Raw genomic sequence first — 13,396 nt, 5'->3', positions numbered from 1 at the left:
AAGGTGAATCATCTTCTTAGACGTTTAAGTTGCGTATTTATATCCGCTCACATTTATTACTTGCTAAGGTCATAGTTCGAGAACTCGCGAGATCTTGCCAAGTTTCTCGGTTTTTGGAAAAGCCGAGACGAGACTGCCTACAAGTCTCAAAAGTGCAATATCTCAGCGAGATCTCGGATCTCGGTTGGATCTCGGTTTCGACCCATTATTTTAACCCACCTACCACTTAAATACCTTACCTAATTGGACAAAACTCGACATATCTCGGCGAGATCTCGGATCTCGGGTTGACCCAAAGTTGAGGCTTCGAGTTGAAAAAAAAAATGCACCAACTCGGCCGAGATCTCGACTCGTCTCGGTTTTTCCAAGAGTCGAGTTGGTACCGAGACCCGAGTTTTAGTACCTTGGTTAAGGTTGATAAGAGCAGCGAATCAAAGGAGCTAGGTCTTTGTTAGTGGGAGGAGGTGCTGACCAGTTAGCTGCATCTATGTTTATTCCTCTGATTCTCCCCCTTCTTATTCCTTCAATGGTGGGCAATTTGAACTTCGGGCTCTGTTTGGTTGCAAGGGAAGTGAAGGGAAATTTTTGCCCTTTTGAGTCGTTTGGTTGCAAGGAAAGTGAAGTGAAATTAGTTTAGTGGATCTGTTTTGTTATACCCGCACCCCGGGAGTATAATTAATTATTAATTCTTCCCCGTGACGTGTAGTTATCACTGCCACTTATGCTGGTGAGTTGTTCTCATTGGTGGTCAAACCCACTATATTGACCATAGTACGAGGTTGCTGTGGAAACTAGTCGGGACCACGGAGGTTGCACCTTGACGTGTCGGGGTAAGTAGTTGACCAAATTTTGTTGTGTGCTTCGCCCTCTCAAAGCCCTCGAAGTGTGGTCCAAGGCACGACCTCTTATGGTGGGAACCACCTTCCTACTCGCATCGGAGAGCGGGTTCTTGGCTGCCTCCGACCACGCATCAATGCTTGCTAACAAGGACCCTTGTGGGTGAGACCTGTGGCTAAGGTGCTATTGGTGCCTGCCATGTTTGACCCTACCCAATAGACCTAGGTTACACTTATGAGGCCTTATCCAAATAGGCCAATAAATGTGAAGTCTATATGAGAGAGAGGGGTAAGACTATTCCTTAGTCTTTCTTTTTCTTTCTCTTTCCTAACCTAATCGTGAAAGGAGAGGAGAGCTTTGAAGAGAGGAGGAGAAGGAGGAGAAGGAAGGGAAGAAGAAGAAGGAAGCGGCTGCTTGGGTTTGGAGCTTTAAAGAGGGCACCTCGTGTATACCTCAGCCAGTAAGCCAAGTGCCCTTTTCCCCATTTTCTCTCTTCCCCCTTGCTCGTTTGAGCTTGGGTGGTTCGTTGGTTGCGCCCCAAGATGGGGATTTCTTTTTGGAAACCCAAAGGGTTAGCTCGAGCCATGTGTAGTTTCCCCTTGTAGGATGCTATCCCATTTTCATTACAATCCTATAAAGACCTCTATTTTGACCTCTTGCTGAATCTATTTGATTCTAAAGCTTAACCACCAAAGAAAACCCCAAATCTGGATTTTGAGCTTTTGATCCTTTAAACCCCTTAAATCTTTGAATGTTGGGTGTTTAAGACCCAAATAGACTCCAGACACCCCTCCCTAGTCCCTTGAGGCTTAGAGAACCAAATGGGACAACCCGGGCTTTTAAAGACCTTGAAATCACACTTGGGTTGCATCGGAGGCAAGGCTGCGTGAGTCCGATGTTTGCCTCCGATGTGTCCTGAGCTGCGGGAAGGTCGGAGGCAGGTCGGAGGCGACTCTTGAGTCCGACGTTGCCTCCGATGCAGTTTTAAGGCTTATAACTTATGTAAACGGTGGGGTTTCTCTATGAGGCCTCCCTACACTCTCTCGCACACTCTTATTCACTTCCATAGGCGCCAACATATGTGCGATGGGGTGATTTTGAGCGGGAATCGTTCGCTTATACAAACTCCATTTGAAGTAATTGGTGAGTGGGTTTGGGTATTGTTTGAGCTTGTTTACTATTGCTTATTCATGCATTTATGAATTATATTGCGACATTATCATTCAAGCATGATTGCATATTTGCATTTATTCTTATTCGATGATGATGTTTTGGATGATATGGATTTATGTTGGGTTACGGTCTTAGGAAATCGCACCGGAACCCCGTGTCACGATGGAATTGTATATTGCATCTCATTCTTGCTGTATGCGCCGTGTTGTCTTGGTACCGGTGTTAGATGGAATGGGACGTTGACACCCGGATGTACCTCTCAACACGATAGGATTCATGTAGTATATCGTGGTTAGGCTCGATTCCTATGCTCGACCCTTACCAACGGGGTTTAGGTGTTGGGTAGCAGGACACTGCTTTGTGGAGAGTTAGAGAGGCCAGGCGGGGGTAGTAATGGTTATCGAGGGCTGCCCTGCGGGTGGTGATGACTACGACCGGCGCGGCTCCATAGTAATAATTGAGGTTGCATTGTGGTGAGAATGGAAGGATCCACATGTCTTCCGAGTTATTGCGATAGCATATACCCGTTGACTTAGCATTGTGTGTTAGGTGGTAAATGAATTAATAATAGCATGCACCATGGACTATTTGTGATTGTGTGATTGTGCATCCCCTTTTCTCTCTCACTAGCTCGGTGGAGCTAACCCCGTGTACACATTCTTTTTAGATTTTGATGCGAGATGATTCTTGTGGAGCCGGAGACCGTGGCGAGGATCATGGCGATGGTTGCCCATGATGATTGTGCCTACGGGCGTATTGATACTTGGGACTTGTTCCCTTCTTTTTTTTTTTGGGGCCACGTGCCTTGTATAAATATTTATTATTATACTTGTTTTGGGGTAGTTATGCTATGGTCATTCGGGATATCCATCCAAACTATTTATGTATCACTTAGCCGTGTGAACATGAGGTAACTCATCAGTAACGCTTCCGCTTATTTTATGATCGTTGGAAATGTAATATTCCTTTATCTTTCGCATTCTGATATTATTGTATTATAATATTGGTTTATGACTGTGAGTTGGCCACTGCATCGAGATCCTGGCGGTGAGGTGGGATGACGCGTGTCACCCCAATCACACCCTGATATTGTATTTTATCCCTTGTCGGGATAGGGGTGTGACATGTTTGGTGGGATGTAAAATTCATGCAAAATTAAAAAAATTTCTAATCCAACCCACTCTACTAACTTGTAACCAACTTGACCCCATTCCCATTTGCTCTGGCCCACTTATTTTTCCTTAATAGTTTATTTAAAAAAAATAAATAAAACAAACTTAAATTAACAATTTGAAATTCAAAAGAAAACAGAACTTCTCCCAAAGCATAAAATTTCAGTTTTAGTGAACCATACTGAGAACACACTTTTGTTGAATATCACAAAATTTTGATGAATTTGAAATAAGGGTAATTTACACATCCCACCCCTGAGGTTTGACGAAAGGATGATTTTACCCCCCAGTTTTGGAAAATTCTGCATAGCCCCCTGAGGTTTGCAAACGGTAATAAATAATCCCATTCCGTCATTTTATGACTAACACCGTTAAAAACATGGGGTGAAATGGCAAAATTGCCCTTGCAAAAAAAAAAAAAAAAAAAAAAAACCCTGCAACTCATCTTCCCCAAATCGATTTGGGGAAGATGAGTTGCTCTCTGCTCCTAATTGAATCTCTAATACTAATTGCTAAGAGGAGCTATCGGGGGTACCTTCGTTTTCTTTGCTGATGGAGATCTCAGAACCTTCTATTGATTCCTCCTTCTCCAAATCCTCGGGTTCCCCTACGAGCCACTGGGTTTCAAATCTGGTTCCATACATAGCATCGTAGTTTCTGTTCTGAACATCTCTGTGGTTGCAAAATTTGATTTTGATAATGTTTTCTTAGAGTCCTATGGCAAGTATGGTTTCAAAAACCCCAGTTTCAGATTCCGTTTTCAAATCCTAATTTCAGGTTTCTCTTCTACTACTGAATTGAGTTACTCACAGCAACCATCTTTCCCCCTGCCGCCATCTCCATTTTTTTTGGATTATTGTACATGTGAGATATTGAAATAGATCATCATCTACCTCCCAATGGAAACAGAGCACGGGAAGGTGATTTCTCTTTCGAAAGTTGCAGCCCCCTCATCCAAAATACCAAGGAATCTCTTGAATCCATGCCACCATAGCTCCAAAACCCATTATAAGTAATCTCCAGAAATCAACGGGGGTGATAGCTACAAAACAGTTCTGGTTTCAAGGAAGTATATTTCAAGGAAGTATATCACAGAAAGATTGGAGTTAGGGCATGAGAAGTTTGAGATTCGAAAATGGGTTGCCATCTAGATACAACCATGGAAAGGGAGGTTAACCTTCCAGCCCCACCTGCAACTTCCCATTTAATTCACTTTCAATGGTGAATTCGGTAGAAGGATACCCATCTAATTTAGGTCCCATTGTTCAGACCAAGATGACGAAATCGAGTTAGTGTCTAGGGCTGCTTGATCCAACCAAGTCATTAGAAATTGAACCCTATGATCACTCTCTTTTTAGATCCTTCGAACCCTCTCTGCCAAATCCCCATCTCTCCAAAACCCTAACTTTGTCCACCTGAAACCCTTCTCCTCTTCTTTCATTCCTCGATTCCAACCTCCGACGAGGGCCCAAGCTTGCGAATTTAGAAATGGTGAGGGTTAGGGAGATGGAGCAAACAAGTTGTTAGAAAATTTAGGGAAGTCGGAGAGGTTCTGTATAAAACCTGCAACTCATCTTTGGGGAAGATGGGTTGCAGGTTTTTTTTTTTTTTTTGCAAGGGTAATTCCGTCAGTTCAAATCTAAATTTTAACACAGTTAGTCATGAACTGACGGAATGGGCTTATTTGTTACAGTTTGCAAACCTCAGGGGGGTACGCAGAATTTTCCAAAACTGGTGGGTAAAATCATCCTTTCGTCAAACCTCAGGGGTGGTATGTGTAAATTACCCTTGAAATAATGTTTCAAAAACACACCAGAGCTACCTCGCTAAGACACATACCCACACACGTGTGTTAGCAGATGCATGGGCAATTAGAGAGCCTTGGAACTCTAACAAAAAAAGCATCAGAACCATCTTTTCTGAAACAAAGTTGTAGAATCTTACCTAGTCCAGCTCTTACAGCATCAGAAGTATACAATAGTGACAGATCCAACGCTTTTGATAGACAAAGGGAAAAGAAATAAAAGAGAGGAAAGGGGGTCTCGCCAAAAGAGGATTTATACCATTTTGAAATCTGAAATTTAAATTAACATTCGAAAAAGCCACTTTGAAATCTGAAATTTAAAGAATTAAAGTTATACAGATCCACCATTGATATCTGATATAAAATATAAAAGACCTCCTGACCTTGTGTATTCCTATCATTCTAATCACATTTCTTCCCTCTTCTTGCATAGGTCTAGCAATCATATGGATACTTTTATAAACCTCAACTTTTGGCTTTTTCCATGTCAGTATGTCACCCACAGAATGAAATAGGAAAATTGTCGATCACACCTTCAACAGCAGGAGGAATGTCAAAGATTTCCTTTCAGGAGTTAAACCAACAAACTGGTAGCAATACCATTTTGAATAAGATAGTTGGTTTGGGCAACCAATCTTTACCCTGTTAGAATTCTGCCCTTAAATGACAATCTAGAATAGAAGAAACATGGACGGCAGTAAAGCACAAGATGCACGCATAAACCAGAAGGACAATGTTCCAGACAGAAAAGTACACCAAAATGAATATTCCAAAGTAATTCGCTTCATCCTATACATTATGCACTAAGGTAAGAAGGTCAATTTGAAACTTAAACATCAATTCTATTACGTGGTAAAATTTTCAGGTGTTGGACTGTTTTTATCAGATTATTAAAGTAATACCACATAGAGACCCAACCTACAACACTGTTTTCTGACCAGTAACCATAAAAACTTTATAAGCAATATAGCCTGGTAATTGCATTTCAGACAATCCCATTTGCATCATAATCTTATATGAAGGAACTAGGCATCTAGGTAATATATTTACTATGAGGGATCCCCAATCAGTCAATGTTATCATGACTGTCATATTGTGAAGTTGAAGGCGTACAAGTGTATCCCTATTGATTTAGATCAGTTATACTCCTACTATTCAAGCACTTAAAGCTGCACTCATCTCGTGTCTCTAAAACAAGTTCAACTTGGGTCAATTTACTCTTCCGTTTCCTCTTCTTCTCGTTCTTCTCAGCTTCATTCTTCAGTTGCATCAACAATGACGAGGGAGTTGATGTCAACACATATGAAGTCTATTGTGGCGACTACTGCTTGCAATGCAATGGAGATTCAAGAATTCAGTCAGTCTAACAACATGTTCAACCGCGGAACATACCCAACACAACACTTTCATGGCAATATCACTCATATTTAGGAAAATTAAAAAGTCCAAATTGCTGTTTTGTATTTGTCTTACCACATCAATGGCCTTGATCAAGAAACCTCAAGATCTACCTCTTCCATTGCTCTACAATCATAACTACAAATGCCTTTGCTTGAGGTTCATTTGTTATGAGGAAATCATAGACGTAGTCCAGTGTTATCTTCATTAAATGCATCTACTTCTTGTATGGCTTCCAACAATGGCTTGGAAGTAAAGAAACCATGCCGCTCCTGGACCACTGTCGCCGAACGTTCTATGGAGGCAGTAACAACAAACATTTGATCACCCAATGCTACCTTTGCTCTCTTTCTCTCTCTCGGCACATCATTTGATGAACCAGCTCTACTCCCCTCTCCCACTTGTGATGTGGACATCAGGACTTGGGTGCCACCCTTCTCACCAATCTCCAAGTGGTCCGCTAGAGGGATGTATGGCCCTGATTCTTTAGAAGTCATTCCCTTATCTTTTGGTTGACATAAAGAATCTTTGTTCGACTGAGAACATTCTACTATGGCATGATCTTCACCCACAACTTCCTTGAGTTCCTCGAATAGTGGTCAACACATGTTTCTCAGATTCATGAATTCCATTCCTTTCTGAATCAAATGCAAATGTTATATTATTGTACGATAATAATATCAATGAACCACAAAATCAATTAAATACTAATAAATTAACCTTAGGAGATGGACTTCCAACTCTTGATCCTTCGATCTGATTTGGAAAGCCATCTCATTTGGAGTCTCTTCCAAGCTCAGCTGTGCCCTTCTTCGCGCTGTCAGGGACACCCCTAGGAACAGGCACATTGCCGTGTACTGGGGCCTTGACCTGCCCTCTCTTTTTTCTACCACCTCTGCGTAGGTTGTTGTTTTTTCCCCTCCCCCCCCTCTCCCTTGTATATTCTTTCTTCTTCCTCCCCCCCCCCCCCCCGGGGTAAGGTAATACATATTTGTTCACCCAAAAAAATTAATCATTAAAACACATACCTTGGCAGCAAATGGATATCATATTTAATCTTCTACCTTTAACTTCTCTGTGTGGTCAAAACTAAACCTGCTTTGCTATAGAAAGACAAAGTTGGGACCTATCAAAAAACCAAGACAATGCCTTATGGAGCTTATAAAACTACCATGAAATGGTTGACAACAAGGTATTATCATTTCCACAGTTCAGTGGCTCATCATAATGCATTCGTGGGAAAGATTCTTATAGAAGAAGCAAGAGTCCTGTCAAAGAAGAAATAAGCAGATCACCTATACTACTATAGTCACCAATGTAGATCATTTCTTGTACAATGCCTTCATACAGAAAGCTCCCTAAAACACAAGCCCTTGTGGTAATGATGTACGGGATTACCTAGAAACTAGGCTGGTTAGGATAGGCTATGCAAGACTATTCAAACCCTAAAGGTGGACTAAAGTCAGGGAATGGCAGCAGCATACATGATGAACATAGAGACTAAAACATAGAATTAGAGTAACAATGAGCAATATAGACATATAGTCCCAGCTGAATGCAATCAACTTAACAGAGCACCAATTGGGAACATGGGGAGAGGGGGTAGGGAAGTATGGGCAGCAAGATATCAAATTGAATGCATGGACCAAGGTTCTAAAACTCGGTCTCGACCAGGCCGAGTTTTCCGAGATCTCGGCGAGACTAATGTTTTTTTTTTTTTTTTTAAATGTTTCGGAATTATGTTTCGGTGGGCATATGGCCATAGTTGGCTCCAAAACTTTAAGGTAAGCTTGTTTTAGGCTTAATAAACATATTTAATGGTTCAAATTGAAAAAAAAAACACCCAATTTGGTGTTTTGGATTTGCACCCTTGGTTGGTAGTAAAGGCCGAACCCTTAATGTAATATTGCCTATTACACTTTGTTTGAATGATATGAGACATAATTGGCAAGTAAAACAAGTAAATTATGCACATAATATTGACTCCGAGTACTGAGGAGGTGAAATCTCGAAATATTCGAGATTTCACAGAGATTTCTCCGAGATTCTCGAAATATTTGAAATCTCGGTTGAGTTTTTCGAGTTTTTACATTTTTTTTTTGTTTCGTATAATAACTCGTCTCGAGAAGCTCGAGTTTTCCGAGATCTCGCCTAGATTTTGAACTATGGCATGGACTTTCAATATTCTAAAATGATGTGTGCCTTGTTAATGATTTGACCATTCAACTAACATATGGAATCAGCAAACATTCAATATAAATGAACTAAGAAGTGTGAACTGATGGCAGTGTACTAGCATGTTAGGTGATTAGCAATAACAAAATGTAAAGAAAAACAGTAAAAAGGGTAGGGAAACATTTGTTAACAGGATTGAAGTACGAAGCTTAAAGGATAAAAGAAGAAGAAAATAATAGGGAGGGGAGAGCAAGAAGGGGGAGGAAGAAGGCCAAGGGGTTCAACAATTGTTATGAAGGTGCCAACCTGCCATAGCCAGAGCTATATCTGGATCTGTCGCCGACTGAGTGGATGAGAATCCCAAGGGGGATGCCAGTGGTCCAACCAAAGACGAGTGTCTGCTCTATCGTCAATAAGGGATTCAATGACACCAGAGGCAAGGTGCCTGAATTTCAATATTTTTCAACATACCAAGGAAGCATCTATAGAAGGGGCAGTCCAGATGGAATCATTCCGATGGCCCAAATGCTCTCCTTTTTGGCAGCTGGCTTCCAAGTCAGCTTAAGAATGCCAGAGATGGTAACATCTTTTGTTATTCTCAGACCAAGACCCCCTTCATCTTTGGGGACAAACCGAAGCCCAACTAATAGGGTGAAGAAATTTGGAAGTGTCAGAGCCTTTCCAGAGGAAGGCACACATCAAGGACTCTAGCTTCTTGATGGTGGAATGGGGAAGCCTGGATATACCTGGCCAATAAATGTAGGAGGACTGGAGCACAGATCTGATCAATTCGAACCGACCAACATACGAGAGGAGCTTGCCCTTCCATAATTGGAGCCTCTTGCACATAAGATCCATGATGGGAGAGCAGTGGTCAGATGACAGCTTGAAAGGGATCAAGGGCGGGCTAAGGTACTTTACCAGAAGACAGCCTAAGGAAAACCAGTTACGCCCTTTAGACTGAGGTTTTCAACCTCAGAGACACTGGCCAAGAATGAAAGGGATTTTTCGGTGGTTGACATGCAGACCAGACATACCTTCAAAGGAATGCAAGCATGTCATAAAAGCCTACACTGAGGAGTGGTTGGCTGATCTTTTCAACCTCGGAGACACCGACCAAGAATAAAAGGGATTTCTGGTGGTTGACACGCAGGCCAGACATATCTCCAAAGGACCGCAAGCAGGTCATAAAAGCCTACACTGAGGAATGGTTGCCTTTAGAGAAGATGAGGTTGTCCGTGAAGGCCAGATGGAAATACGGAGAGCATTGCAGTTCGGAAGGGGAGCTGCTGGTCTATCTTTGATTGGATACTTCTGGAGAAGACTTCTAAGACCAAAGATAACATGTAGTGCTTGTAGGTGGATATTATCAGAAGCATTTTCATATATTATAATATATGTAAAAAAAGAGCATCCTAGTGCACGAGGGTCCTGCTCGTGCAGGGTCTGAGAGGACATACATATTATAATATATGTACTGAATATAAAAGAAAAGAGAGAAGAAAGTATTCAACTGAAGGAATCATAACAAATGAACACTATGAATTGTGTTTCCTTGTTTCTCTTCTTCTTGTCAAGAAATTTCTTTGGAACTGATACAAAAGAGTAGTAATGAAAATAGTAGAGAACAGTAATCTAGAATTTGTCCCTTCAAAATAGAATTTGGCTGTTACGTAGATCAACCACCTTTTCAGCTATGTATAGCTGGGTCATATGGAAAATATGTTTTGGTTGTCGTACTAAGACCATAGTCAACATGCCAGCTGTTTGCGTTCTATTTGTCCAATAGACTTCATTTTATTGGGCTATCTTAATCCACGGTGTATTGTAAAATGCCGTCCTATGGTGTTAAGTAATCAATATATATAGGGAGGTAGATGACTTCAGAAATGATTGCTAGAGTTTTGTATGACATTGACACCTTTGCAATATCTATATAGCATAGTTCTAAAACTCGTCTCGGCTCGTCTCGACTCGCTGTTCTGAGAAATCGAGACGAGATGGCGTACGGTACATAAAAGTGCAATATCTCGCCGAGGATCTCGGGTCGAGATCTTGGGTTGACCATGGAAATGACCCTTCTACTATGTATTTACTTACTTAACTCAACAGAACTCGACATATCTCGGCGAGATCTCGGGTTGACCCATGGAAATGACTCATCTACTATGTATTTACTTACCTAACTCGACAGAACTCTTATATGCTTGCTATGGAGCACTATATGCAACATTGCAGCAACACTATGTCATGGGAAGACTATGTGACACTAGCGGGGACTGAATACTTGATTCAAAGTCATTTTATGTGATGATAGTTGTAACACTGTTAAACAGTTTGATGTATCACTTTAACATTTCTAATTCTTATTTAAGTTGTTTAGCTGTTAATTGAATGTTTTGCTTGCTTTCTATTACTAAATTATGTGTAGAGTAGGGTATTTTAGTACATCATCGCCTACCAACCTATGGTCCGAATTAAAACTCCTATTTGGACTTTGTTTTTGCAAAATCTGATAGTGCCATTGTGTTTAAATGGCCTAAAATAGGCTGAATACCAAGTTTCAGACCCAAACTAGGTCTAAAACCCGCCGAGTTGAGGCTTCGAGTCGAAAAAAAAAAATGCACCAACTCGGCCAGATCTCGGCGAGATCTCGACTTGACTTGATTTTCCAAGGGTCGAGTTGGTACTGAGACCCGAGTTTTAGAACCTTGCTATATAGTTGAATCATGAAATCAATGAAATATGTTTCTTATGGACAACACTGTTTGTGAATAGCATACAGAAATGGAAAGGTTAACATTTACTCTCTGATGTTTTAATTGGTTTATCATTGTGCTGCTCCATGTAGGTTCTGTTAATTGGTCTGTTGTTGAAGTTGAACACTCCATATAGGAAGGAATTATACTATAACTTTTGCTTTCTCAAGTCGTAAAGTCATCGGCCATATGGATACATGAATAACCACTTATCTGTGCAATGTCAAATTACAAAGAATGTACTACTGTGGGTATTATTGTATTAGTTTGTATACTTATTCTATGCTTTGGATTTGAATTATATTTTAGAAACGAAAGTGGACATTTCTAGTTGGGTGCTTCTTGTTGTCACCAAAGCGGTGAAGTGAGAAGTTGTAACCTTTTTTTGATTGCCCCTTGTCTTATTCCTAAAATTTATTTAATATAGGGGTAAAAAAGGTTTTCACAATAATTTGAAGTGACTTGTGATTATGTCATTATTAAAAGCTGCAATTTTTTGTGTAAGCATGTGAAATGACAGGATTTTTCCTCGTTGATAAAAAAAGGGTGTTATACTAAAAGGGCAAAAAAGTAATGTTATGACTTTTTTTTCACCAACCTTGGTTACAACAAGATTTTCCCTTTCCAGTTAATGGCATTGATATGTGCATAATGTGGCAGTTTTATCAAGATTTGGCAAATCCAGTGAAGGCTTTGGAATGCCTTCAACAAGTCTTACAAATTGATGTGAGGTAGTTTTGCTGGACTGGTCTGGTTTGTTAGTTTGGATTTTCCCTTACATTTACTTGATTGTTTTTATGGGCCTTATGGCATATGATGTGTAGGTTCACCAAAGCATATCATTTGCGTGGGTTACTGCGTCATGGGATGGGAGAGCACAGGTCATTTATTTATGTTTTTTTTCATTGTAGTTCATTTTTATAGCAGACTCCATTTAGTTGGGATAAGGCTGAGTTGAGTTGATTTGAGTATTGTGGATCATTTTTATCTTGGTTTAGTCTACATTATAGTTTATACTACAGGAGAAGTTCAAAATATTAGTATTATTTTATTGCAATGCCTACTTAAGATACTTATCATGGATAAATGTGGACATTTGATTGGCAATAATATACAACGAATCTTCATTGATGAGACTTTGAAAAAAATTGTCACATGCTGATACCACTATCGTATTTTATCTTCAACTTTCACAAACCCTATCAAATTCACAAGGTATTGGGTTTGTTGGAAAAGCAACTGAATAACCTTAACCAAGGGTAAAAAGTTCGATATTGCATGCAACTTTGATGCAGGAGCATTTCCTTGGACCGGGCCAAACCGGTTTGGCGTTTGGGAACCCAGACCAAGAAAAAAAAGGGCGTACCCAGTGCATGAGGTTCCCATCACTGCGGGGCCTGGGGTGGGTCATAATGTACGCAGCCTTACCCCTGCTTTCACAGAGAGGCTGTTTCCAGTGTACCCAGACTGAGGTTTGGGTCCAAATTCTGGTATTGGTGTTGAAGGATATTTTAGGATTTTGTTAATTTATAATTTGTGGTTCTTTGAAAATTCTATTATTTAGTGAGATATCAAATCCCTGTCTTCAAGTGAGAGAGAAACCTATTCCCTTTAAGTTAGAGTTATATACGTAGGATTTCAAGTTTCCTAATTGCTTTAATTTCCCTATTGAGTTTGTTTCTTAGTTGATAGTTTTTATTTTTAGGAGTCTTTTATTTCTCTTCAAATATGCTTGTAATCCCTATTGTGGAGCTGATTGAAGATAATGAAATGATTTGAATTTGTTTGAGTGCCTCGGTTGCCAGTGAGTGTGCGAACTTCCTCTCCCCCCCCCACTTTTTTCTTCTTCTGTTCGATCTCTCTCCTTCTCTCTTCTCTTTCCATCTTCCTTGCTGTCTTATCTTTCTTCTTTCAGTCTCCCTTTTGTTTCTATTCTACTGCTATTGATATCATTACCCTGTTCTGAGCGACCTAACAGCCATTCACTATAGCTAACTGACCTCTCTCATGTCTTCTTATTTTCCCCTCATATTTTGGGCATCGGATCATCACTATAAGGCGACTCAAGCCTAGGAAGC

General features: G+C 40.5%; 1 protein-coding gene across 1 annotated transcript in view; it reads left to right on the top strand.

Moving 5' to 3' along the window:
• The window catches only part of LOC122658355 (suppressor of RPS4-RLD 1-like), a 55,611-nt gene that overhangs the window by 14,779 nt on the left and 27,436 nt on the right, over positions 1–13,396 (top strand). Inside the window, exons 10-11 of the mRNA XM_043853276.1 lie at positions 11,979–12,049; positions 12,143–12,199. Coding sequence (XP_043709211.1) covers positions 11,979–12,049; positions 12,143–12,199 — 128 coding nt within the window. The remainder of the gene's footprint in view (positions 1–11,978; positions 12,050–12,142; positions 12,200–13,396) is intronic.

Source organism: Telopea speciosissima, chromosome 4 (genome assembly GCF_018873765.1).
Source record: "Telopea speciosissima isolate NSW1024214 ecotype Mountain lineage chromosome 4, Tspe_v1, whole genome shotgun sequence".
NCBI classification, from domain to species: Eukaryota; Viridiplantae; Streptophyta; class Magnoliopsida; order Proteales; family Proteaceae; genus Telopea; species Telopea speciosissima.
Note: the sequence above shows the minus strand (reverse complement) of the source record. Positions and strands in the feature narration are given on the sequence as shown.